General features: G+C 36.2%; 2 protein-coding genes across 4 annotated transcripts in view; both read left to right on the forward strand.

The window, feature by feature from the left end:
- Positions 1-20,764, forward strand: LOC106170190 (cytochrome P450 4F2). 3 transcript variants are annotated; one of them, XM_087002013.1, is made up of 13 exons: positions 1-492; positions 1,751-1,946; positions 2,341-2,468; positions 2,988-3,112; positions 3,370-3,432; positions 6,916-7,039; positions 7,304-7,433; positions 7,717-7,846; positions 8,086-8,284; positions 9,158-9,240; positions 9,389-9,454; positions 14,828-14,950; positions 19,564-20,764. In XM_087002013.1, the coding sequence occupies exons 1-12, from the start codon at positions 211-213 to the stop codon at positions 14,928-14,930; spliced, it is 1,629 nt and encodes a 542-aa protein (XP_086858139.1). In that variant the 5' UTR covers positions 1-210; the 3' UTR covers positions 14,931-14,950; positions 19,564-20,764. The 3 variants fall into 3 exon arrangements, with proteins under 3 accessions (XP_086858139.1, XP_013405417.2, XP_013405416.2); XM_013549963.2 differs by lacking the exon at positions 19,564-20,764 and having other exon boundaries at positions 1-407; positions 14,828-16,925; XM_013549962.2 differs by lacking the exon at positions 19,564-20,764 and having other exon boundaries at positions 2-492; positions 14,828-16,925.
- The window catches only part of LOC106170158 (uncharacterized), an 8,522-nt gene continuing 3,145 nt past the window's right edge, over positions 19,576-24,952 (forward strand). Inside the window, exons 1-5 of the mRNA XM_087001502.1 lie at positions 19,576-19,784; positions 22,909-23,072; positions 23,539-23,720; positions 24,443-24,599; positions 24,872-24,928. Of these exons, the coding sequence (XP_086857628.1) occupies positions 19,576-19,784; positions 22,909-23,072; positions 23,539-23,720; positions 24,443-24,599; positions 24,872-24,928 (769 nt within the window). The remainder of the gene's footprint in view (positions 19,785-22,908; positions 23,073-23,538; positions 23,721-24,442; positions 24,600-24,871; positions 24,929-24,952) is intronic.

Raw genomic sequence — 24,952 nt, forward strand, 5'->3', positions numbered from 1 at the left:
GTGACAACGGTGACAGCTGGTGAACTAGGCCAAAAGCATATATGTCTCTCCGTTTCAAAACCAGAGATCCATAGTTCGAGAGTCAATTTCAGCTCTGTGTTATCTTAGTTGACATATATATCTCTAACGTTGTCGGGAAATGTACCAGGTCTTCACAGCTGATCATAGACCGGATTTTAAACGATTTCGCTTTCATATGAACCTGTTTTAATGTTAAAGACCTTTTCCAGTGTTTACTCTCTCTCGCTGTATTGCGTCGTATTGCGCATTTCAGCTCCACCGGCTGTTCATGGCTGTTTTCACGTGAACCAGGCACGCACGACAATGTTTCTGTCAGTTTTGCCACTTTCGGTTTATTTTATATGGACCACTGTGCTTGGTTTGTTATGCTGGCGGTTTGTAAAATGGTGCGTGGCTTTCAACTCGTTTTGCAAGGCAATAAGCCACTTTCCTGGGCCTAAAAAGCATTGGCTGTTTGGCACTGTTCATGAGGTACAGTACATGTACATGTGCACTCCTAATACATGTACACACGTACTCAGTATAATATAAGGGATAAGATTGCAAGCATGAATAGCTAGGATATATCGGTACATATACAGTATGACTTCTTATGCTTTAAAATAGATGTTGACACTGCAAGGACAAGGGTCATTTTTCAATCATAAATCTTTTCTTTTTGGGGTCATTAGCACGAAAATTCATGCGTTAGCACTCCTATTAATGGTTCTGATATGTACATGTACTGTCTGTGCTAATGCATGAAAGCAAAGGCCTCAAAAAGTGGGAAATGAGGACCAGTTGCCTAACCAGCCTCAGTGCGGCAGCTCTCAAATTTTTATTTTACATCTCATCTGTATCTGTATCTGTCCATGTACGTCTAGAGACACCAATACTGGTATGAAGTAGACGGGTAGAATAGAGCGCATGAGAAACTTAGTCAAATAGTAGTCCTGATCTAAAGCTTTCAACAGTTTCATTGTTTACTTGTTGGTCACTGAGTCCATTCCAATCGGAAACTGTTCTGGCAAAGAATCTCACATTAATGTGAAGCCAACCAGTTTTCCCATCAACAGAGCTGTCACTTTGCTAATATCCAACTGTCTATCTGCCAGTTTGACTGGTGTAAAATCATACACCCACTAAGCAGACGGAAACCAGGTCAAATCTACTCGGGTTACGACTCGAGGTTTTCAAGGGCCAGTAACCTACTGCGCGTGAGCGGAATTTTTTTAAAGACTGGGTCTTCCAGTTGATTTTCACTATGTATCCATGACAATATAAACATGCATTTTGAATGAAAAACGGTTGAAAATCCAATTCAGTGACTTCATTTTCATCGATGCAGTTAATTGTGTCAGAAACGTAAAGAGCGGGTGACTTGCCTTGCGTTCCTCGTTCCAGCCGAGTCCAGACAGCATGTGGACCACAACTTCCACTCATGCACAGTAGACTACTGGCAATTGACCTGAGTAGATTTGACCTGGTTTTCAGTAGCAAAAATTATACTTATGAGTTATGACCAAGATACATTAACTGAAGCCCAATGCTAGTTCCTTATTTCAAATGTCCATGTTACCTGTTGTACATAATAAAGGTTTGATGGTGGTAATGCTGTAATATATATATTGCACCAAAATTGACAAAATGACTCATTTGTCTGTACAGTTGATGGCTTTGCTGCCTTGCTATATATGCCTGCTTTGTTATCTAATTTTCTATTCAACACTTATTTTATTTTTTTAAATAGCATCCTGGAAGCAATCCAGAGGGAGTTATGTACCTTTCATCCCTGACAGAAAAATATAAAAAAGCTTTTTGTCAGTGGTTTGGTCCTTTTCAAGCCAGACTTGCTGTTGTCCACCCAGACACAGTAAAGGGTATCTTACAAACAGCAGAGCCAAAGCCAGGGTTTGGTGGTTACAATTTACTTTTGGACTGGCTTGGTAAGTAAAAAAAAAACTTGTATTAAAGGAAATACAAGTGTGTAAATCACCTAATGGTGATGAATTTTTAAAGTAAATAATCTTGGACAACATTATTAGATCGTGTCAACAACTATGTATGATTCCCCAGTTTATATCTCCCTTAAAATGAAAGCAAAAATGTTTTCCAGGTACGTTTCTTTAGTACCTCTTGCGGAAACAGACCACTGCAGCTTGGGGTACTGAAGCCTCTCCTGCATTTTTGTCTGCGTACCCTCTGACAGAGCAAGGCTAGAGGGTACTGATCACATTTAGAGATATTATGTTGAGGTGTTTCCTCAGTGTTATTTTTTTAGATCAAGACTTATTTGGAATTGATTTGAAATAATGCTTGAGAGTATTGCCTTTTGTTCAGGTTGTGGTTTGCTGTTAAGCAGTGGTGAAAAATGGAAAAGAAGTCGGCGTCTGCTGACCCATGGCTTTCATTTTGACGTACTCCAAAACTACGTCAAGAAGTACCATGAGACTGCTGAAAAATTAATGGTGAGAACATAACATTGATTAATAGAAAAACTAATATCTACTCACAAATAAAAAAGAAATGGCATACTTAGACTAATTCTCATTTTATTTTAACATTTGTACAATAATTATTTGGATATTCAAGTTCAAACTTAGTCTTAATGTACAACTAATGCATTTTACACTTTTAAAAATAGAGGAATTGCCCTTAATCTACCCAGTACAGAAATAAAAGGTATATGCTGCACGTTTTAAATTTTTTTTTTTTTTGATCCTTGGTGTTTGTTTCAACATGACAACAAAATTGAATGATCAGGAAATATTTATCAAAATACATTGTTGTTCATCTTTGTTTGATTTTTCCTATTAAAGAATCTTTTGTTTCCTAAAAAAATAGGAGTGTTTGTGATAATTTGCACAAGAAAACTTATTTCTATATACTTAAAGCTTAAATTATTGTAGTTTAATTTCAAATTTTTATCTTGTTGTTTTTTATCTGCCATTCAAACTTTTACTGTATTGTTACTAACCTTTTTCTAGGCCAAGTTTTCCACAGCTGCCCACCAAGGGAACAGTGTGGATGTAAGCCCCCTGGCCAGCATGGCTACTTTGGAAGTTATTATGAATTGTGCCTTCTCATGCAATACAGATTTGCTGGGGCAAGGGTCAGTAGGTTATGGTCATTGTGGTAGTTTTGATAGACAAAATGTTACTGTGCCCTCAAACAGTCCAAAAAGGATATGACAAGCACATTATTCATTGCACATGTAGCTGCTGAATTGATTCAACTGTTCTTGTCTGATATTTTTTCATTAAAATGTAAATAAAATTTACATTAGAATTTAAAAATATTAGTAAGTTTGTGTCAAATGAATTTAACTTATATTATTTAACAATGTTATTATTTATTTATAATTTACAGTGATGATCACCCATACCACGATGCAGTTGTTACCTTAAGTAGGCATGCAATGCACAGATTCTTGTAAGTTTGAATACCAGGTTGACATGAATTCAATTTACTGTGAATTAAATTTGCAATGGGCAACTGTCTTGGGCTAATGCCTATAGCTACCTATTCAGACTAACCCATAGCAGTTGCCCACAGAGAGAGACACCAGCTGGCTAGTAGGACTAGTCACTAGCCCATCATTAGATCCTAAATGCTTGAAAGTCTAGTACAGAAGCCAAAGTTATATTGGCGTAGACTGGGAGCTGATCAATCACAAAGCTTTAATTTAGAATGATGCTGACAGACGGGTGCATACTGTTCTATTCTGTACTCTGTGACATAATTTTATGTACACTTCTGAGACTAATTGTGTGTCTGAGGATTTATATGTGCATTTCCAAATAAAAATACCCTGGTAACGCTGTAAAGAACTTGGCACAAAGTATAGGTCAATATCCTGCAAACTGTTTTTGTGCTTGGTTTTCATTTCTTATTATCATTGAAGTAATCATATGAAATCTAAACAGGTAAACAGCTTTTACAGTGCCAAAATGTTTTTATGTTACTTTCAAAATAAAAATTTACCTAAATGTTGCATTCCTTAATTGTACCACCAGCGTTAGCGCTGGCGGTACACATGGTTTCGGTCCCGTCCGGATCGTTCCGCCGGCTCCACCGGCTCCGCCGGACGGCTACCGTTACCGCTTCTCCTCCTAGACGGTAAGGGCCCCCGTACCCATCTCATGGATTTAGGTCACCTATAATCTCAACTCGTTCCACGTAAAATTTGGGCTTTGTCGGTATTGGGGTCTGGGTGTGGCACTCATTGCAATGCACCCTTGTCTAAAAATGGCAAAATTAAATGCTAATTATCTACCCTACGGAAGGAGTTATGGGAAAAATTTCTATAGACGGCTTTCCAAAAGTCATATGTGTAGATTTCAAATATATCCTTGGATTTGACCTTTGACCTCTACTTCAAGGTCAAATGGGCCAAAATTTTCCAAAAAATGAAATTTTTTACGAAAAAAATTTTTTTTGCCCTGTTATTCAGACACCACACAGACTTAACCAATAATATTATTGGAAAGTGTTACCCTTCAGGTCATCTTTCATCTCCATGAATTTGGGGTCAATCGGTGCATTTTCACGGGAGTAGCGGCCATAAGATACCGAAACTGAAAACTGTCTCTAATTCGGGAACCGTTAATGCTAGAGACCCATTCTTTTTTGCATTTTGTAGAGCATGTAAAGCCCAACACTGGAGGTGGTCTCGGTTTTTTTGTATTCCATACGGTTTTCGAGTTACGCTGTATCAAAAAGTACATATTGGTGGTAAAAGCAAAATGTGCAGTACGGTAATGGATAATAAATTTTGAACTCTGGAAAAATAAAACATAAGGCTTGGCAAAGCAGACAACTTGTGTTCAAAAATGACATTATTTCATCAAATTTGAACTTCTGAAACTTCAGAGCACCTCCTATTTCAAGAATTTTGACCAAAATGACATTTTCTTTATTTTAATTAATTTTTTCTGTACGAAATTTAAGGCACATTATGGTAACTCCAAAATTATAACATCTAGTCCCTTATATCTCCAAAACTGGCAGAGATAGGTCCATAGTTACTATTGAACTTGAATAGGAAGTCATATACTGGCAATCTAAATGTGACCTTGAAATTTACCTTTGACCTACTTTTCACCATGAACTGAACTTTGCAAATTTTTCTTCCCTTTTATCTCCAAAACTGGCAGAGATAGGTCCATAGTTACTATTGAACTTGAATAGGAAGTCATATACTGGCAATCTTAATGTGACCTTAAAATTGACCTTGACCTACTTTACACCATGAACTGAATTTTGCAAATTTTGCTTTCCTTTTATCTCCAAAACTGGCAGAGATAGGTCCGTAGTTACTATTGAATTTGAATAGGAAGTCATATACTGGCAATCTATATGTGACATTAAAATTGACCTTTGACCTACTTTTCACCATAAACTGAACTTTGCAAATTTTTCTTCCCTTTTATCTCCAAAACTGGCTGAGATAGGTCCATAGTTACTATTGAAGTTGAATAGGAAGTCATATACTGGCAATCTAAATGTGACCTTAAAATTGACCTTTGACCTACTTTACACCATGAACTGAATTTTACAAATTTTGCTTTCCTTTTATCTCCAAAACTGGCTGAGATAGGTCCGTAGTTACTATTGAACTTGAATAGGAATTCATATACTGGCAATCTAAATGTGACCTTAAAATTGACCTTTGACCTACTTTACACCATGAACTGAATTTTGCAAATTTTGCTTTCCTTTTATCTCCAAAACTGGCAGAGATAGGTCCATAGTTACTATTGAACTTGAAAAGGAAGTCATATACTGGCAATCTAAATGTGACCTTGAAATTGACCTTTGACCTACTTTTTTACCATAAACTGAACTTTGCAAATTTTGCTTCCCTTTTATCTCCAAAACTGGCAGAGATAGGTCCATAGTTACTATTGAACTTGAAAAGGAAGTCATATACTGGCAATCTAAATGTGACCTTAAAATTGACCTTTGACCTACTTTACACCATGAACTGAATTTTGCAAATTTTGCTTCCCTTTTATCTCCAAAACTGGCAGAGATAGGTCCATAGTTACTATTGAACTTGAAAAGGAAGTCATATACTGGCAATCTAAATGTGACCTTAAAATTGACCTTTGACCTACTTTACACCATGAACTGAATTTTGCAAATTTTGCTTCCCTTTTATCTCCAAAACTGGCTGAGATAGGTCCATAGTTACTATTGAACTTGAAAAGGAAGTCATATACTGGCAATCTAAATGTGACCTTAAAATTGACCTTTGACCTACTTTACACCATGAACTGAATTTTGCAAATTTTGCTTTCCTTTTATCTCCAAAACTGGCTGAGATAGCTCCGTAGTTACTATTGAACTTGAATAGGAAGTCATATACTGGCATTATAAATGTGACATTAAAATTGACCTTTGTCCTACTTTTCACCATAAACTGAACTTTGCAAATTTTGCTTCCCTTTTATCTCTAAAACTGGCAGAGATAGGTCGATAGTTACTATTGAACTTGAATAGAAAGTCATATACTGGCAATCTAAATGTGACCTTGAAATTGACCTTGACCTACTTTTCACCATGAACTGAATTTTGCAAATTTTGCTTCCCTTTTATCTCCAAAACTGGATTCAAGTCATATACTGGCAATTTACTGTGACCTTGAAATTGACCCTTGACCTACCTTACGAAGAATTTAAATTTGATTGTACCATATATATTTTTTGCAATAGTTTAAAAATTCTTGTTGATTGCATTTTTACAGCTTGTCAAGCACAAAACTGGTGGCTGTGTCCCTTATTTTGTGTATGTGGGGGTCTATACGAATGCGCTTGCTCCAGCTGGTGGTACAATATTTGGAGGCGGTATCGCCTCTCTGATCCTCTAGTTTTGTTTAGTCATTTATATGTTTGGAAATGTTATACATTTCAGTAATCCGCATCTCTGGTTTGATTTTGTGTTCTATCTGACACCTGATGGAAAAGAAAACAAGTGTCTTTTACATTATGTACATGGTGTAACTGAAAGTATCATTGAAAAGAGGAAAGAACAGTTGGTAATTGAAGCTTGTATTTTTTCTTTTCTTTCTAAGACCTGGGGTATGATACAGTATAGAAGCCACACAATTGCTAAGTCTTTTCCCAAAAAATCTTATTTGAATCCAGTTACATAAGGATTGCTGTAACTTATTAGTATTAAGAAAAATAATTTGCCAAATAGCTGCCTATTACAATACATATTGTTGTAACAAAAGAATGAAATAAAAAGATCAGGTGTGATGTGTGCAAGGATTTAATCATGATTGTGTTATGAAATTTAGAAATCCAATGTTGGGGGACAAGGAAAGAAACTGGACTTTTTGGACATACTGCTGATGGCGAGAGATGAAAATGGTGTCGGGTTGTCAGATTCAGACATCAGAGCTGAGGCAGACACTTTCCTTTTTAGAGGTAATGTGAGATATTCTCAATTCACAAATTAATGTAACAGAATACTGATAATTTTGATTAATATGACAAGGCAGGCCTGAGGACATTTTGGATGTTTATTGTTGTATTGAATGTTAGGGAAAGGCATGTCAGATATTAATGGTGATGCCAAATGCATCACTTTATATATATATCAAGGACCAAATTTTTAGTGATTTTGTTTTTTTTTTTACTATGTATGCTGCACGTGAAAGAAATTGAATTTTTTTTTTCAACTATATATGTACGTAATATATATATTCAGGCCATGACACAACTGCCAGTGCTCTTGCGTGGACTTTGTACTCCCTGGCTAAATATCCAGACCACCAGAAAAAAGTTCAAGCAGAAGTTGACAATTTGCTTGCTGAAAGAGAGAATAAAGAATTTACTTGGTAAGGAGGAAAAAAAGAAAATTGAAACTTCAGTGATTTTTTTTTTTTTGTAATTATGGTCATAGATAAAAAAGAAGGAATTTCGAGCAAAAAAACAAAAATGTTTTTAAATATTTAGGAAATTCCTATGTACTAACTGTCATTGAGATGAATAATGGAAAAAATAAATATAAAAATAAAGCAAAAGAAAAAGCTGCCAGTAAAAAATTTATGAAAAAAAAATTGAATCATTATTGCAGGAATGATTTGCACGATGGTATGCCTTACTTGAGTGCATTTCTGAAGGAGTCTATGCGCATGCACTCTCCTGTTCCTTTAATTGCGCGTACGCTGACCCAGGAGCTGACGATTGATGGGCATGTTGTGCCAGTTGGAACAAAGATTGATATCTGCATCCATCAAATGAATCATAACCCTGTTGTGTTCCCAGACCATATGGTAGGTACATGAATGATCATGTATGATCCAACTACCAAGCTAATGAACATTTTTGCTCATATGGTACAGTAGGTACTTGAAAGATGTAACTTTGAAGATAAAAATGATTTATGTGATGCATAACTTGGTAACTTTGTGAAGGGTGTTGGTGAAGAGGAAATACAGAAATATTTTAATGGGAATTGTCCAAGTTAGCTTTAAGTCTCATGGCTTAGCATGAAATCAAATATTATTTTGTGGAATTTGGAAGAGAGTGGTGTCAGAAATAATGTCAGGCTGTCCAGTGCGGTGTAGTGAGGCAATGAGTAAAGCTGATGTTATGTGGAATTACAGTCTATTGTTGGACATCAGTAACGTGTGTAATTCACTTTGTTTTGAGTGCATTTTTATATTGTTTTCTAAAAAGACTTTCCCAGCGCCAAGAGTTTCGTCCTTATCACTTAACAGTTAACCCTACAGGTTTTAACTCATAATTTTAGTCTCATGTGATATGGGGCTTGCTGGTTGTCACTATCTGGTGTTTGAAGCAGACTTCCTTGGATGAATTCATAATGTAGTATTCATATGCCAAGCTTCCTTTTTGCTAATTTTTACTTGATAAGCATATAAATACTGAACATACCCAAGGGAGTCCATCCAACCAACCCAACATTTTTGTAAGCTGTCCAGATGTCTTTGGAAGTATGGGCCATCTTTTGAGGCTAACAGCTTTCCAAATGATGGCTGGAGATACATGTAGCCTTGTTACTGAAATATTTTTACCCCCCCCCCCCTTCCTGTCTCATCCCTGTTTTCCATTTCCTCTTGGAAAAAGCAGTGTAACAATCAGTGTCAATGGAAGTGTAATGTTTCGTAAAAAAATTATTATTTTAGGAATTCAGACCAGAACGCTTCTTAAACACAGATGCCAAGAAAACAGACCCCTTTTCCTTTGTTCCTTTTTCTGCAGGTCCAAGGTGAGTTAGAGAAATGGCAATAAAACACTACTTTCCTTAATAGATAACTTGATAAATTGTCATAATTTTTTAGGCAAGAGAAGAAAAGTTGGAATAAAGCATTCTAGGGGGGAAAAAAAAACTTGATTTTCGATGTTGAATATTCCAGGAATTGTATTGGACAGAATTTTGCTATGAATGAGCTGAAAGTGATGCTGGGCAAGACTGTTCAAAGGTAACCAAATTTATTGTTTTCAATAGACTTGCAGTCATTTCATTATTTTTGTCTTTTCCATCCCAGTGTACCACAAACTTTCGTAGTATCATTCACAACAAGAAAAAAGGGAACAAAGAATATTGGTTGTTCAATCTAATCTTTTTAACAATGTAACAAATTGCTGCCTGTATTAAATGTTATGGCCCAAAGAATTAAAAAGATATAATTATCATATATTCAATGCGACTCCTCATCTTAAAAATTATGATGCAATGAATCAGAAAAGATTTTTAATGACAAACGTTTTTGCACAAATTTTTTTTGTGGTGTTGCGAAGAGGCCATAACCTATTGGCAGGAGCCCAAGCACACTGGGCAAGGAAGACCCCACAAAGGAAAGTCCGGGGAAAATTATGGAAATTGTAAACTGTCATAAAGCCTGCAAGACTAAAATAAAAGCTTATCTATTAAAATGGCTTAAATGGAAGTTACATCATTAACAGGACTGCTCCCAGAATGTAAACTGCAATGAATTTTTTTGTTTTCGATACAGTTAAAGAGTTGCGCTGTATCAAAAATACAGTGTTACAATATTCAGTTGTGAAAATAAAATATGAAATACTCCAAAATTATGCCCATAACTACTATTGAACTTGAATACAGTTCCTATAAAGACGTTGATGAAAACAAATTCTCAGAAGACATGGGACAAGTCCCATGGAATACTGTGGAACTGTTTGATAATCCCACTTTGCATGTTTTACCCTCTTTAAATAAATTTTCTGGCCCTTATATATACAAAGCTGGTAGAGATACACCCGTAGTTACTATTGAACTTGAATACAAAAAAATTGAGAACTCTTGTTTATTACATTTTGTAGAACTTTTCAAGCACAACACTGGAGGTAGTGTCCCTTTTTTTCATATGAATGTGCTTATCCAGCTGGTGCTTCAATACCCGGAGGTGGTATCCCCTTTCTGATCCTCTAGTTATTATTATCATCTTTTTTATTGTACCACCAGCGTTAGCGCTGGCAGTACACATGGTTTCGGTCTCGTCCGGATCGTTCCACCGGCTCCGCCGGCCCCGCCAGACGGCTACCGTTACCGCTTCTCCTCCTAGACGGTAAGGGCCCCCGTACCCATCTCTTGGATTTAGGTCACCTATAATCTCAGCTCGTTCCACGTAAAATTTGGGCTTTGCCGGTATTGGGGTCTGGGTGTGGCACTCATTGCAATGCACCCTTGTCCAAAAATGGCAAAATTAAATGCTAATTATCTACCCTACGGAAGGGGTTATGGGAAAAATTTCTACGGACGGCTTTCCAAAAGTCATATGTGTAGATTTCAAATATGCCCTTGGATTTGACCTTTGACCTTTACTTCAAGGTGAAACGGGCCACAATTTTCAAAAAAATAATATTTTTTATGAAAAAAAATTTTTTTTGCCCTGTTATTCAGACACCACACAGACTTAACCAATAATATTATTGGAAAGTGTTACCCTTCAGGTCATCTTTCATCTCCGTGAATTTGGGGTCAATCGGTGCATTTTCACTGGAGTAACGGCCATAAGATGCCGAAACTGAAAACTGTCTCTAATTCGGGAACCGTTAACGCTAGAGACCCATTCTTATTTGCATTTTGTAGAGCATGTAAAGCCCAACACTGGAGGTGGTCTCCGTTTTTTTGTATTCCAAACGGTTTTCGAGTTACGCTATCAAAATGTACATATTGGTGGTGAAAGCAAAATGTGCAGTACGGTATAGTCAGGTGGCTCAGTCCAAATTTTTTCCAGAATTGTGCAATAGATGATAAAAGCAAGAAACTTTTTCCGATGAATAACCATTGGGTGTTCATCTATTTTGGATCAGGGGGTTGACAAACACCCAATGGTCATTCATCGTGGAAAATTTCATGCTGTTATCATCTTTTGCACAATTCTGGAAAATTTTGGACTGAGCCCCCTGACTACTTTTCACCATGAACTAAACTTTGCATATTTTGCTTCCCTTTCATATCCAAAACTGGCAGAGATAGGTCCATAGTTACTATTGAATTTGAATAGGAAGTCATATACTGGCAATCTAAATGTGACCTTGAAATTGACCTTTGACCTACTTTTTACCATGAACTGAACTTTGCAAATTTTGCTGCCCTTTTATCTCCCAAACTGGCAGAGATAGGTCCATAGTTACTATTGAACTTGAATGGGAAGTCATATACTGGCAATCTAAATGTGACCTTGAAATTGACCTTTGACCTACTTTTCACCATGAACTGAACTTTGCAAATTTTGCTGCCCTTTTATCTCCCAAACTGGCAGAGATAGGTCCATAGTTACTATTGAACTTGAATGGGAAGTCATATACTGGCAATCTAAATGTGACCTTGAAATTGACCTTTGACCTACTTTTCACCATGAACTGAACTTTGCAAATTTTGCTGCCCTTTTATCTCCCAAACTGGCAGAGATAGGTCCATAGTTACTATTGAACTTGAATGGGAAGTCATATACTGGCAATCTAAATGTGACCTTGAAATTGACCTTTGACCTACTTTTCACCATGAACTGAACTTTGCAAATTTTGCTGCCCTTTTATCTCCCAAACTGGCAGAGATAGGTCCATAGTTACTATTGAACTTGAATGGGAAGTCATATACTGGCAATCTAAATGTGACCTTGAAATTTACCTTTGACCTACTTTTTACCATGAACTGAACTCTGCAAATTTTGCTGCCCTTTTATCTCCAAAACTGGCAGAGATAGGTCCATAGTTACTATTGAACTTTAATAGGAAGTCATATACTGGCAATCCAAATGTGACCTTGAAATTGACATTTGACCTTCTTTTCACCATGAACTGAACTTTGCAAATTTTGCTGCCCTTTTATCTCCCAAAACTGGCAGAGATAGGTCCATAGTTACTATTGAACTTTAATAGAAAGTCATATACTGGCAATCCAAATGTGACCTTGAAATTGACATTTGACCTACTTTTCACCATGAACTGAACTTTGCAAATTTTGCTGCCCTTTTATCTCCAAAACTGGCAGAGATAGGTCCATAGTTACTATTGAACTTTAATAGGAAGTCATATACTGGCAATCCAAATGTGACCTTGAAATTGACCTTTGACCTACTTTTCACCATGAACTGAACTTTGCAAATTTTGCTTCCCTTTTATCTCCAAAACTGGCAGAGATAGGTCCATAGTTTCTATTGAACTTGAATAGGAAGTCATACACTTGCAATCTAAATGTGACCTTGAAATTGACCTTTGACCTACTTTTCACCATGAACTGAACTTTCCAAATTTTGCTTCCCTTTTATCTCCAAAACTGGCAGAGATAGGTCCATAGTTACTATTGAACTTGAATGGGAAGTCATATACTGGCAATCTAAATGTGACCTTGAAATTGACCTTTGACCTACTTTTCACCATGAACTGAACTTTGCAAATTTTGCTGCCCTTTTATCTCCCAAACTGGCAGAGATAGGTCCATAGTTACTATTGAACTTTAATAGGAAGTCATATACTGGCAATCCAAATGTGACCTTGAAATTGACATTTGACCTACTTTTCACCATGAACTGAACTTTGCAAATTTTGCTGCCCTTTTATCTCCCAAAACTGGCAGAGATAGGTCCATAGTTACTATTGAACTTTAATAGAAAGTCATATACTGGCAATCCAAATGTGACCTTGAAATTGACATTTGACCTACTTTTCACCATGAACTGAACTTTGCAAATTTTGCTTCCCTTTTATCTCCCAAACTGGCAGAGATAGGTCCATAGTTACTATTGAACTTTAATAGGAAGTCATATACTGGCAATCCAAATGTGACCTTGAAATTGACCTTTGACCTACTTTTCACCATGAACTGAACTTTGCAAATTTTGCTGCCCTTTTATCTCCAAAACTGGCAGAGATAGGTCCATAGTTACTATTGAACTTTAATAGGAAGTCATATACTGGCAATCCAAATGTGACCTTGAAATTGACCTTTGACCTACTTTTCACCATGAACTGAACTTTGCAAATTTTGCTTCCCTTTTATCTCCAAAACTGGCAGAGATAGGTCCATAGTTTCTATTGAACTTGAATAGGAAGTCATACACTTGCAATCTAAATGTGACCTTGAAATTGACCTTTGACCTACTTTTCACCATGAACTGAACTTTCCAAATTTTGCTTCCCTTTTATCTCCAAAACTGGCAGAGATAGGTCCATAGTTACTATTGAACTTGAATAGAAAGTCATACACTGGCAATCTAAATGTGACCTTGAAATTGACCTTTGACCTTCTTTTCGCCATGAACTGAATTTTGCAAATTTTGCTTCCCTTTCATATCCAAAACTGGCAGAGATAGGTCCATAGTTACTATTGAATTTGAATAGGAAGTCATATACTGGCAATCTAAATGTGACCTTGAAATTGACCTTTGACCTACTTTTCACCATGAACTGAACTTTGCAAATTTTGCTTCCCTTTTATCTCCCAAACTGGCAGAGATAGGTCCATAGTTACTATTGAACTTGAATGGGAAGTCATATACTAGCAATCTAAATGTGACCTTGAAATTGACCTTTGACCTACTTTTCACCATGAACTGAACTTTGCAAATTTTGCTGCCCTTTTATCTCCCAAACTGGCAGAGATAGGTCGATAGTTACTATTGAACTTGAATGGGAAGTCATATACTAGCAATCTAAATGTGACCTTGAAATTGACCTTTGACCTACTTTTCACCATGAACTGAACTTTGCAAATTTTGCTGCCCTTTTATCTCCCAAACTGGCAGAGATAGGTCCATAGTTACTATTGAACTTGAATGGGAAGTCATATACTGGCAATCTAAATGTGACCTTGAAATTTACCTTTGACCTACTTTTTACCATGAACTGAACTCTGCAAATTTTGCTGCCCTTTTATCTCCAAAACTGGCAGAGATAGGTCCATAGTTACTATTGAACTAGAATAGGAAGTCATACACTGGCAATCTAAATGTGACCTTGAAATTGACCGTTGACCTACTTTTCACCATGAACTGAACTTTGCAAATTTTGCTTCTCTTTTATCTCCCAAACTGGCAGAGATAGGTCCAAAGTTACTTTTGAAGTTGAATAGGAAGTCATATACTGGCAATCTTACTGTGAAATTGACCTTTCACCTACCTTTTGATGAACTTTTGATATATTTTTTTTGCATATTTTGAAAATTCTTGTTGATTGCATTTTTACAGCTTGTCAAGCAAAAGACTGGTGGCTGTGTCCCTTATTTTGTGTATGTGGGGGTCTATACGAATGCGCTTGCTCCAGCTGGTGGTACAATATTCGGAGGCGGTATCGCCTCTCTGATCCTCTAGTTTATCTTGTGATTTCAGTTTTGAGCTGACTTTGGATCCCACTCACCAGTATCTTTACAAGCCTGATATGGTCATGAGAGCTGTACATGGAATCAAGTTATTCATCAAACACAGGAACTAAGGATTGATGTGATTAAAAAGGTCTTTAAAAAAACATTGCTAATTAGAAGTTATTTAGTCTAAGGGGACGCTTAAATCATAGATCCTAAACAGGTTCTTTGTCTTTGAAAATCAGCATGGTCAGATCATTTTTACATTTTTTTTTTTTTTAATTATTTTGGGGAGATTTGTACCAAACCAAATTTTTGATGTACTTCAAATTTGTTCTGTGGCTTTGCATGCAAAGGGAGGCAGTTTCCTTTTTGTTAAAATCAATGTGATACGATTATTTTTAAGATGGTTGTTGATTTAATGCATCTTTTTTGCATTATTTCGGCTGTGCATGTTCACTCCATAATTGCCAGACTGCATTTTTGTTTTACTTCAAATTTGTTCAGAATCTCTGTTTAGTCAAAAGGAAGGTCAGTTTTGAAAGTCAGCACATTTCCAAATTGCATAGATAATAATAACAGTACTTTGATAGACCCCAAGTTGCAAGCAATAGACAGCATGAATTTTACTTAACATTTTAAGCAGTGGCAAGAATACAGTGTATTATCATTAAAGCGTAAAGCACAATTACTTACAGCCAGCATTTCTGAGGATATTTTAGAATTTTTATAGATACCATATATATGTACATGCAGCAGTACAAGTTAAGTATAATCAACAATGATCTACATGAAATCGAGGTTATATAATTGACAAGATGGAGTCGATTGAACTGAATTCAGTTAATATTTAATCTTATAAATATTTGAGATGTAAGGAAAGTTTCATATGTCTTTGAAGACTAATCAAATTTGAATGATGCAAAATGTTTTCTGTATATAAAACAACACAGGACTGGTAAGTGTTCTGATGAAATGTATTTATCAACATAATCCTTTTATTTTTTTAAGAAAAAAAATGTTTATGTTTGAATTGCCTTGGCAATCCTGAAGAGAAATGTTAAGGAAATGTCATGTTTGCCAGTGTTTTTCACATTTATTGGAATTAATATTATTAAATTAAGTATAATTCTAAGTTTTTGATACATTTATGAATGCTTACATATCAATATTTATGTACATGTGAAATATCAGTATGTGCACAATTTCTTATAGGGTCCTATAAGAAATTTTCGTAAAGGTGTGCATATCAGTATGTTCCAATATATTTACAGTATGTTACTATATAGCAAGATGATTTTATTACTTACTAGCAAAGAATAAAATATTGATGCCCAATCATATTAGCCTTAGGGAAATAAGGCCATAAAAAATTAAACATCAAATTATATGTGAAAATAAAACATAACTTTCCCAAATTTAAATATATGATTATTTACATCCAGAAATTATTATTTTGAGGGCAATCTGAATGCAGTATCCATTCTACTTAATCACTGGAATGTACTGTACTTGTGAATGCTGTTATTTTTCCATACAGTTTACGAGTTGGGCTATATCAAAAAATACAATGTTGCAATATTCAGTAATGAAAATAAAATGTGAAATACTCCAATATTAGCAGGGAAATACCCATAGTTACTTTTAACTCTAATACTAGGAAGTCATATACTGGCAATCTACATTGTAGTTATGACCTTGAAATTTACCTTTGTTCGCAAATATCCAAGGTCTTATATTTACCATTGAACCATTTACCAATCTTACTGGAACCTTGGATTTGACCTTTTACGTTTCCCCGTGATTTGGTTATAAACTGTAATTTTCAAGAAAAAATTAAGAACTCTTGTTTACTGCCTTTTGTAGAACTTTGTAGAACACTGGAGACGATGCCGCCTTTTTTGTTTTCCATACAAATGTGCTTACTCCAGCTGGTGTTACAATACCCGGAGGTGGTATCACCTTTCTGAACCTCTAGATGATGGTTGTTTTATGGGAGATGAAGCCTTTTTGTTATTCCCTGGATTGTTTTTTATCACGTTCGTGCAATGGCTGCAAACAGTTCCATTTCGTTTCCAGGTAGATTTTGTGTAGGCCTATGAAATCAATAAAGATTTATAAAGTGGCTTACATATTAAATGTCTTAACTGTCTCCGTATTATTATCAATTATGAATGAAAACAATCGGGAAATTGGCTGCTGGTGTCATTGGCACAACCTTGGTTATTAACCATTGTCAAAACGCAATGATGCAATGATTGGCTGTTGTGGTTACCCAATATTATAAGTCCCAAACTCGCTTCGAAGCAGCATTTACTCAGTTAACTCGTTGTCTTAATGTCTTATACAAGCAAATCAAATTTCCCGCAAGAGTAAAAATGAATTGCAGAATCGAGTGGATGGTTTGGTAATCACGTACTGAGACACGCTGCATATAGAAACCGGGGTATTGGTGATTCCAGAATCTAGCTACCACACAGGTAAATATTGCAGTGAAATACTGTGCTATTTTGAGCTTCTCACTTTATGACCAGCATGTAATTTAATTTAATAACATTACGTTTGCATCTACATGTATTAAGCTGAGATTCAAAAATCCTTAATTTTCTAAAATATGGCATCACGGGTGCTAATACTTTGCTGGTTTAATGCACAAAATATTTATAAGATTAGCGGGATTATGAACTCATTAGAATTAATAAGGTTGGCTGTAAATGTAATCACTCAACATCGTCCGTAACTATTAAGCTGGCGGCCACATGTCTGTCAATCATGGTTTCTGCAGGCGGTTACTTGGTGCGCATGTTTCTAAAACTATCAATACCTGCCAGCCGCATTGTCGCTGCATGCAGGATATATTTTTTTTTTTTATTTCTGAGGCATGGCGCCAGAGATTTTCTAGTTGTCATTTCGGGAACAGTCTTTTTCCTCCAGGTTGGCTGATCAATTGGCCAAACATGGTTCTGTTCTACTGGAATGTGAATAATGACCCCCCCCCCCCCAAAAAAAAAAAAAAAAAAAAAAAAGGGTTCCAGTAGATACCTGTGTAATAGTCTATAAGCCGTATAGTGGGGCATTATAACACGTATTGCAATGCATCGTGTGTATATTTTGGTCAGTCTGACAACAGAGTTGCATTTTCATTTGGTTTCCACTGATCAACCACAATTACAAGAGTGACAAAGAATTTTAAAGGAATCATGAATTTCGGCGCCCAATTTAACATTCTTCAAGAGGAATGGGCCAGAATTTTTTCCTGTATGCAAATCATTGCTAGACAAGTCCTTGCACTTGGTATCGATGATTAGTACCATTTCTAACTGGATAAGTTTTAAACGAATATCAATAATATAGACTGCCATGCCCCCCTCCTTCATTTCAGATATAAAGATCGGCCAGAGCTGGTCACATTAGCAAAACAAATCTAGCAAAGTTTCAGAAAAGACCGGTGCCTGGATTGTTCAAACATACCGGGTAATCGTAATGTTTTTGAACGTAAGATTACCTCTCTCTGGCACTGATGCAAATGGCTTAATGTACAATTTTTGTATATCTGATAAAGTCTCTGGGACCATTAAAAAATCGTTGAAATCTCTTTCCATTTGGTATCCGAGTCAGAAATGTCGATAAATATTTCCTGCACTGATGGGGTTGAAACCAGGACACATGTCACAGAGACTAAAACCGCAACATAGCCCATCCGGCCGAACAATGTTCAGCCACTATTGAAATGCACTGAACAAATGGAAATTAAATATTGTCTAAATCTGATACGATTAGTATCACAGCAAAAACAAATATGAATATCAATTTTGAATAGCATTAGATTTTATCTTACTATTCTTGACATGTTAAAAAACAAAAGATGATTGGATCTACTACATGATTGTAGTACTTAATATATTATTTAAGCTTAACATACGCACCATTAAAGCTAGGATAGTGTAGGATAGTGACCATATTTCTCATTGCCATAGGCGCAGTGTTGTGCATCGTTTTTTGCCATAACTAACCAGTTTTCATCAAGTAAGTAAAACTGTTATTTTGATTGATATTTTTTCATTTCAAAATCACAAGATTGCATCTACGTTATATCCTTTGATGTGGCTTAGGCTGATGAAAATGAGTAGCCAATGACTTAAAAAGTCGACATTACGATATTGACGTAAAACCGTTTAACGAATGATTGGCACACATTTAATTACATGTAGTTGTGATAACTAAATGATAAATTGTCAAGACAATCATAGTTTGCTTTGATGACCGAACCGGAGTAAGCCAACTTTCAGATTCTCCATAAAACGCAGATTTATAGGTGCATATCGCAAATCAAATGCATAAACTTCAGGTCCGATGGCGAACTATCTTCTTAAAACTAAGGGCTCATTCCCAGTGAAACTTAAGTTCTACGTAGATAGATTCAACTCCAATGAAATCAGATTAACATATTAACACGCCTCCTCCTGGCGTTGAGTATAATACAGAAAAGCTGGTGATTATATATCTGTAAATCAGACCCCGCGGGGTTGGAACGATCTAGGTAGAATGATAGTTTTATTGGAAAAGAGCCCCAAAACTCCTAAAGTCGCCTATCAAAATCGATCCCCCGCAAGTTGAAGAGTGTCGAAAGCAATAGTTCAGAATAACCGTAAGTAGAAAGTTACCTGAAAAATCAGAAATTTGAAAAGGAGCCGTAACCGCCAATATACCTGTGAGCACGGTCAAATAATTATGACACATATTAATCATATTTGATTTTTTCAGAGGGATCGGAAAATGGAACTTGACAATCTGGCTGAAGTCAAGAAAAAATTAAACGAGACTTACAACTACGGTGTCAATGTTATAGACACGGACATCAAAGGGAACGAGGAGGAAAGTGAAAGAGAACCTACATGGAAGAGTGCATTTGCTACATTCAGCACCGCGACCACTTTCCATGGAGTTGGGAAGATAGTTGAAGACACGCCTTTTATGCTGAGAAGGTTTGGAAATAATATGATTGCACCAAAAATTATATACTTATTCACTTTGAAAAGAATGGAATGTTCCTAACCTTCTGCCCTGCTTTGTTTTACGGCTACAAAAACCGGTCATTGTAAGGAGATTCTCGTTGTTCAGAATATTTTATTTAATGCTTAGCACAATTTTACACGGCTGTATATGTGTGCAAGATGTCGGGAAAAGCAGCTTTTAAGCTGATATGATGCCGAAAGTCATAGTGACAAATTCATTAAATTCTTATAGAATGAACAAATTTTACATCAAATTCGTCAAATGTCTGGATAGTAAGTAAGGTCAATTATATCAGTGGCTAGTTAAAAATGTATCTGGTTAGATTTTTTAATTATCTATCTATTCTATCTATTCAATCTAAAGTAAAAGTTGTCGAATTTATAATTTTCATATCTACTCTATTTTTACGCATACTTACAGGTTGCAAAGCTTTGAAGCGAAATGCACCATTTGTTTCCACATTTCTGATGGTATAATTTCAACGTCCCATGCTACGTCAGGCACAATTTATATGAAAAAACATTATATTACAGCGCAATCTATTGTATGCACAACTCGATAAGCGTTACAAAAGCAGCCAAGAAAACTAATAAAGAAAATTGACTTTTTAAAAATAAGTATCGATCAAGTTCTAGTTGGTAGTTAATGAAAGTACCTGAGTGCATTGTTCTTGTCAGAACAGAGGAAGCATTCGCCAATGAATCACCCTCCCAAACAACTCAGACCCTGAGATATTCAGACCATGCATTTTGGTTGTCAATGACGAAATTTGCTTTTGTTTGAACTGGATAAGGCAGAAAAATCGCCCCCTATGCCGCCAAGAATGTTGAGTGGTGGTATTGTGATGGCATAGATAAAATATCGATTCAGCTCTAGTTGACAGCTAATGGAAGCACCGGGGTGCATGGTTTATGTTTGAAGAAGCATCCCCCGTTGACCCCCCCCCCCCCCCCCCTTAAAAAAAAACCCCGCACCCTGAGATACGGTCTGTTGGAAACACTTCCATAACCAGTACCCCTTTGCCATCTTCAATGGCAGAGATATGCTGGGTAGATACAAATCGGTATTCGAAAACACAGGGTTCCTTAATACTTTGAAACTCGATGTATTTCACCCATGTCTGTAATATACGAGTCGGATATGTCATAATCCATTTTTACCCACAGTAATTAACTGGGAAATGGCCTTTATCTGGAAATTATTTTGGCTGAATTATATTTTCAAATCATCAGTAATTGTAAGTTTGGTTTGAAATACTTTATGATATACTCATCCGTATGAGATTTTCGCAGATTGTCTTCGATTTATTATTGATGAAGCGTGACAGCAGACACTTAAGGGCACTCAAAATATAAAGGCAAAAACAGGCGTTTATGTAAACTTGTGTCCAATTACTGCGATTGATTACTATACTATGTCACGTTTAAAAAAAACCTTAATTGTGGGGAAAATACAAAAATTGAAAAAACACGAACGAGAGACGAGATTAATTTTGTGCGGGTCGATTAATTCATAAAACACATAATGCTGAAGGCATTTTGAATTAATAATAAAGGCAAAATTTACCTTAGGCATCAAGGAATAAATGTTCAAAAATCCGTTTTTGGTAATCTGTCTCTCAATCAAAAACAAGGCCAGTTGTCAACAGATCATTGTAGTTTGGGAGAAAACGTGAAAAGGAGACTTCAGCTGATCTGCTATTATAATATAGGTTGCTTCTGCTCCAAGTCATAAAACATTGTTAAAGGGGTTCCACCCGCCATCGAATTAAACCAAAATTTAAACGCCTTTTATTTGAACAAAATTCCCATCAAAAATACATTTCATCCTGCATTAACAACATGTTTTTTTTTCAGAGTTATATGGATTTTTCTGGTATTGCTTGGGGCTGGTCTGTTTCTAATGCAACTGATAGGGTGCGTCGTATACTATCGCTCTTGGCCGGTCACGGTCAACGTCAAAATCAACTATGCTGACAAAATTAACTTTCCTGCCGTTACAATATGCAACCTGAACGCATTCAAGTAAGTTATGTCTTAAAATGTATGTGGACTGTAACTTAATTCCAATTAGCTGATGTACAAACTTTAAATCCGAAATTTAATATTTTAATGAAACAACCAATGAAGAAGATCTTGACTTTATGCGAGTTTTTTAAGCACCATTCAGTGTTTTAAAATACGTATGCCACGTTATAAGTTTGAAGACTATTCAAAATATACACAAAGACAACATTGTTTAAATGGTTGGTTCAACTTGGTTGGGTCCCAAACAATGCTTACATTATTTCTTTTTACCTCCAAAATCAATGGCTATTTGGTGAGTTTAACGGGAGGGTGCTAGACAACTCGAGGTCTCCACCACATGCCAGTTGGATGATGACGTCTTTTTCTTAAAAAATACGATTATCGCTGGAAAGACAGTACAGTACAATACATCTACATGTATGCGCACAGAATATGATGTATTGATTGAAATATCTATCAATTAAAAAAATTGTGATTCTGGTGGAGAGTAGTACATGTTCTAGACTATATTTCTTGTTAAAACATTGAAAGTACCGCTGTTGTTTGGTGACGACAGTCCACCTTCATACTAATTATTTACACTCTACCAGGGCCGCGGATTGATTTTTTACTAGATATTAACGAATATGTCACTGGTTAAATAGATGACTAATGTCTGCAATCTCTCCGCCTCAACAAATATGTCCACAATAATAATTGCGGCCCTGGTAGACGGTACTTATTATAACCGTATTTCAGGATGTCTAAGGCAGCAGAAAATGGCCACTACGAAATAATAAACGAACTTTACTCGAGTGGGCTCTCTGGGAATCACACAGACAGAACCGGAAATGGCACGATAGAGGACTTATTCCAACTAAATGCACATACCAAAGAAGATATGATATTAAGGCACGCACATGATACGTTACCATATTTTCCTCAAACCCCTTTACTTTCTCATTGCTACGAGTATTCTGGTTTTAATACAGAAGAAAACATTCGTTTTAAACAAAACACAAATTTTTCTCAGCAGTTTTCATTTATCTTCAATTGTAAAGGGATACACCCTGCTGTAACGTTACAGAGAAGTTTGGAAAATAAAAAGTGTATATTATGTGTTATCTTATAGTTGCCGCTGGAATAACGGTATCTGTTCCAATTCCGATTTCGAGAAAATTCAAACAGATCATGGAATTTGTTTCACTTTCAATGGAGGAAATAAACCCGTTAAAACAACAGCTCAGACCGGTAAGTCTAGATCACGGTCGTCTTTGTAACCATTCACATTGTGATGTGTTATGTAATTGATATTAGAATTAAAGCCACCCTTTATGGGTAGTGAATCCATTTCCTTTACGTACACATGTTATTCAGGATTGTTGAAACATTTTCATTCTTAATTCCCATTAAAACGACAGATAATAATTGGCAGCTTTTACCATCTTTTTGTGCAAATAAGGATTTGGCCAAAATAGCTAAATTTGCGAAAATAAATACCCGGCAAATGAATAAATAACAAGAAAAGGAAAAACTTGCTTTTATTTTAATAAATTTCTGTCAAATGCATCAGCGACAAAGGGTGATATCTTGGCGCAATATGAGGTATTTATACATCTACAGTATGTACAGCGTTACTCAAAAAGGCGAGATGGATGTAGAATAGCAGATCTGGAGACATCCAGAAGTACGTAAAGAGGGCTTCATATGATTTCAGGCGCTGAACACGGCCTTAGGCTGACAATCAACATAGAACAGTATGAGTACATGAGCGGTCCATTTGGTTCTGCTGGCCTCAAGGTTCTCTTACACGAGCAGCACGAGGTCCCCTTGGTGCGGGATTTGGGGCAAGCCATACCACCCGGATCACACGCCTTCGTGGGAATGTCTGTTATTAAGGTATTTTGAAACGCTCCCTTATTGCCAGTTAGGAACTTGATCATAACTATTTTTCAGTAATTAGCACTTACCCATTGACTTGTTGATTCTAAGATAATGACTTCCTTTAAAACTATTCAGCTCGTGTAGTAGCCTACTGTATGCCTGCAAGAGAAACGGCCCCTTGTTGCCCTTTAGGTACCTGATCATAAAAATCTCTCGGATAAAATTGTATTAGCACCTGCCGTTTATAGGAAGTAAAAATTTAGATAATGGTGTGTTTTTGAAATTATGCAACTTCTTCAAACCTTCTGCCTATAACCCTATAACAAGGTACTTTTAAAATGGTAATTCCAGCATGTGAAACCATATAACCTGCATCCTATTCTAAATACCTGTCGGACCCCTTGGACCTCTCTCCCGCACAACCAATGCTTGGTCAGTTTCGAACCTCGGAACGAAAATTGGTTTTAGATTATAGTCTTATATTTTCAGTCTATTTTATACATGATAGAACAGTAGTCAACTAATATGGAAATATAAGGATTATCGCCGAATTTAATGAGACCCAACTTTTTGGTTCTGAAGTTATGACCAATTTAAGTCTGATTCATTCATTCTTTCATTCATTTATTTGTTGGTTAGTTGGTTGTGGAACCTGTCCCTGTTTACAACTATCCACAAAGCGTTCCGAAAACGTTTTGTCTGGACGGTTAAAAGAAATTACATCCGTGTAATTGCAGGTGGAGAACCTGATCCCTCCGCATGGTAAATGTGGCAGTCGTGAGCTGAGGTATTATGACTATTATTCAGTTCCAGCCTGTGATCTGGACTGTGAAGCAAGACACGTGGTAGAACAATGTGGTTGCCGCGACTTTTACATGCCGGAGATATATACAGGTACCAGTTGTCTTAACCACAATGTAACAATCTTTGTCCAATTTGTATTATGTCTTTTATGGAGTATTTTAACTGTGCATCCAGAACACTTCAGCATTTAATCATCGCGTGCACTTAATATACTTTTTTTGAAAAAGGAATGACTTAAAGTTACAATTCTTCTGAACAGTTGTTGTTGTAAAAAAATGAAAAAATCGGAAAATTTGGAAAAATCACATGATTTGTTTAATATTTTGTATTAACGTTCAACATCATTCATAACTTCACCCTAGGGCACCCTTCTGTATGTAATCTGTCAACTTACGCCACTTGCTTGAGACCCAGTTTAGGTAAGTGTACGAGGAAAACTGTGG

This window comes from Lingula anatina, chromosome 1 (assembly GCF_051362555.1).
Source record: "Lingula anatina isolate TDL-2025a chromosome 1, LinAna3.0, whole genome shotgun sequence".
In the NCBI taxonomy this organism is placed as follows: Eukaryota; Metazoa; Brachiopoda; class Lingulata; order Lingulida; family Lingulidae; genus Lingula; species Lingula anatina.

Excerpts from the sequence above, each read along its gene's own strand:
- LOC106170190 (XM_087002013.1), top strand. The coding sequence starts at position 211 with ATGTTAAAGACCTTTTCCAGTGTTTACTCTCTCTCGCTGTATTGCGTC. Across the intron at positions 3,113-3,369 it reads ACAGATTTGCTGGGGCAAGG|TGATGATCACCCATACCACG; the intron begins GTCAGTAGGTTA and ends TATAATTTACAG. Across the intron at positions 7,040-7,303 it reads AAAAGAGGAAAGAACAGTTG|AAATCCAATGTTGGGGGACA; the intron begins GTAATTGAAGCT and ends TATGAAATTTAG.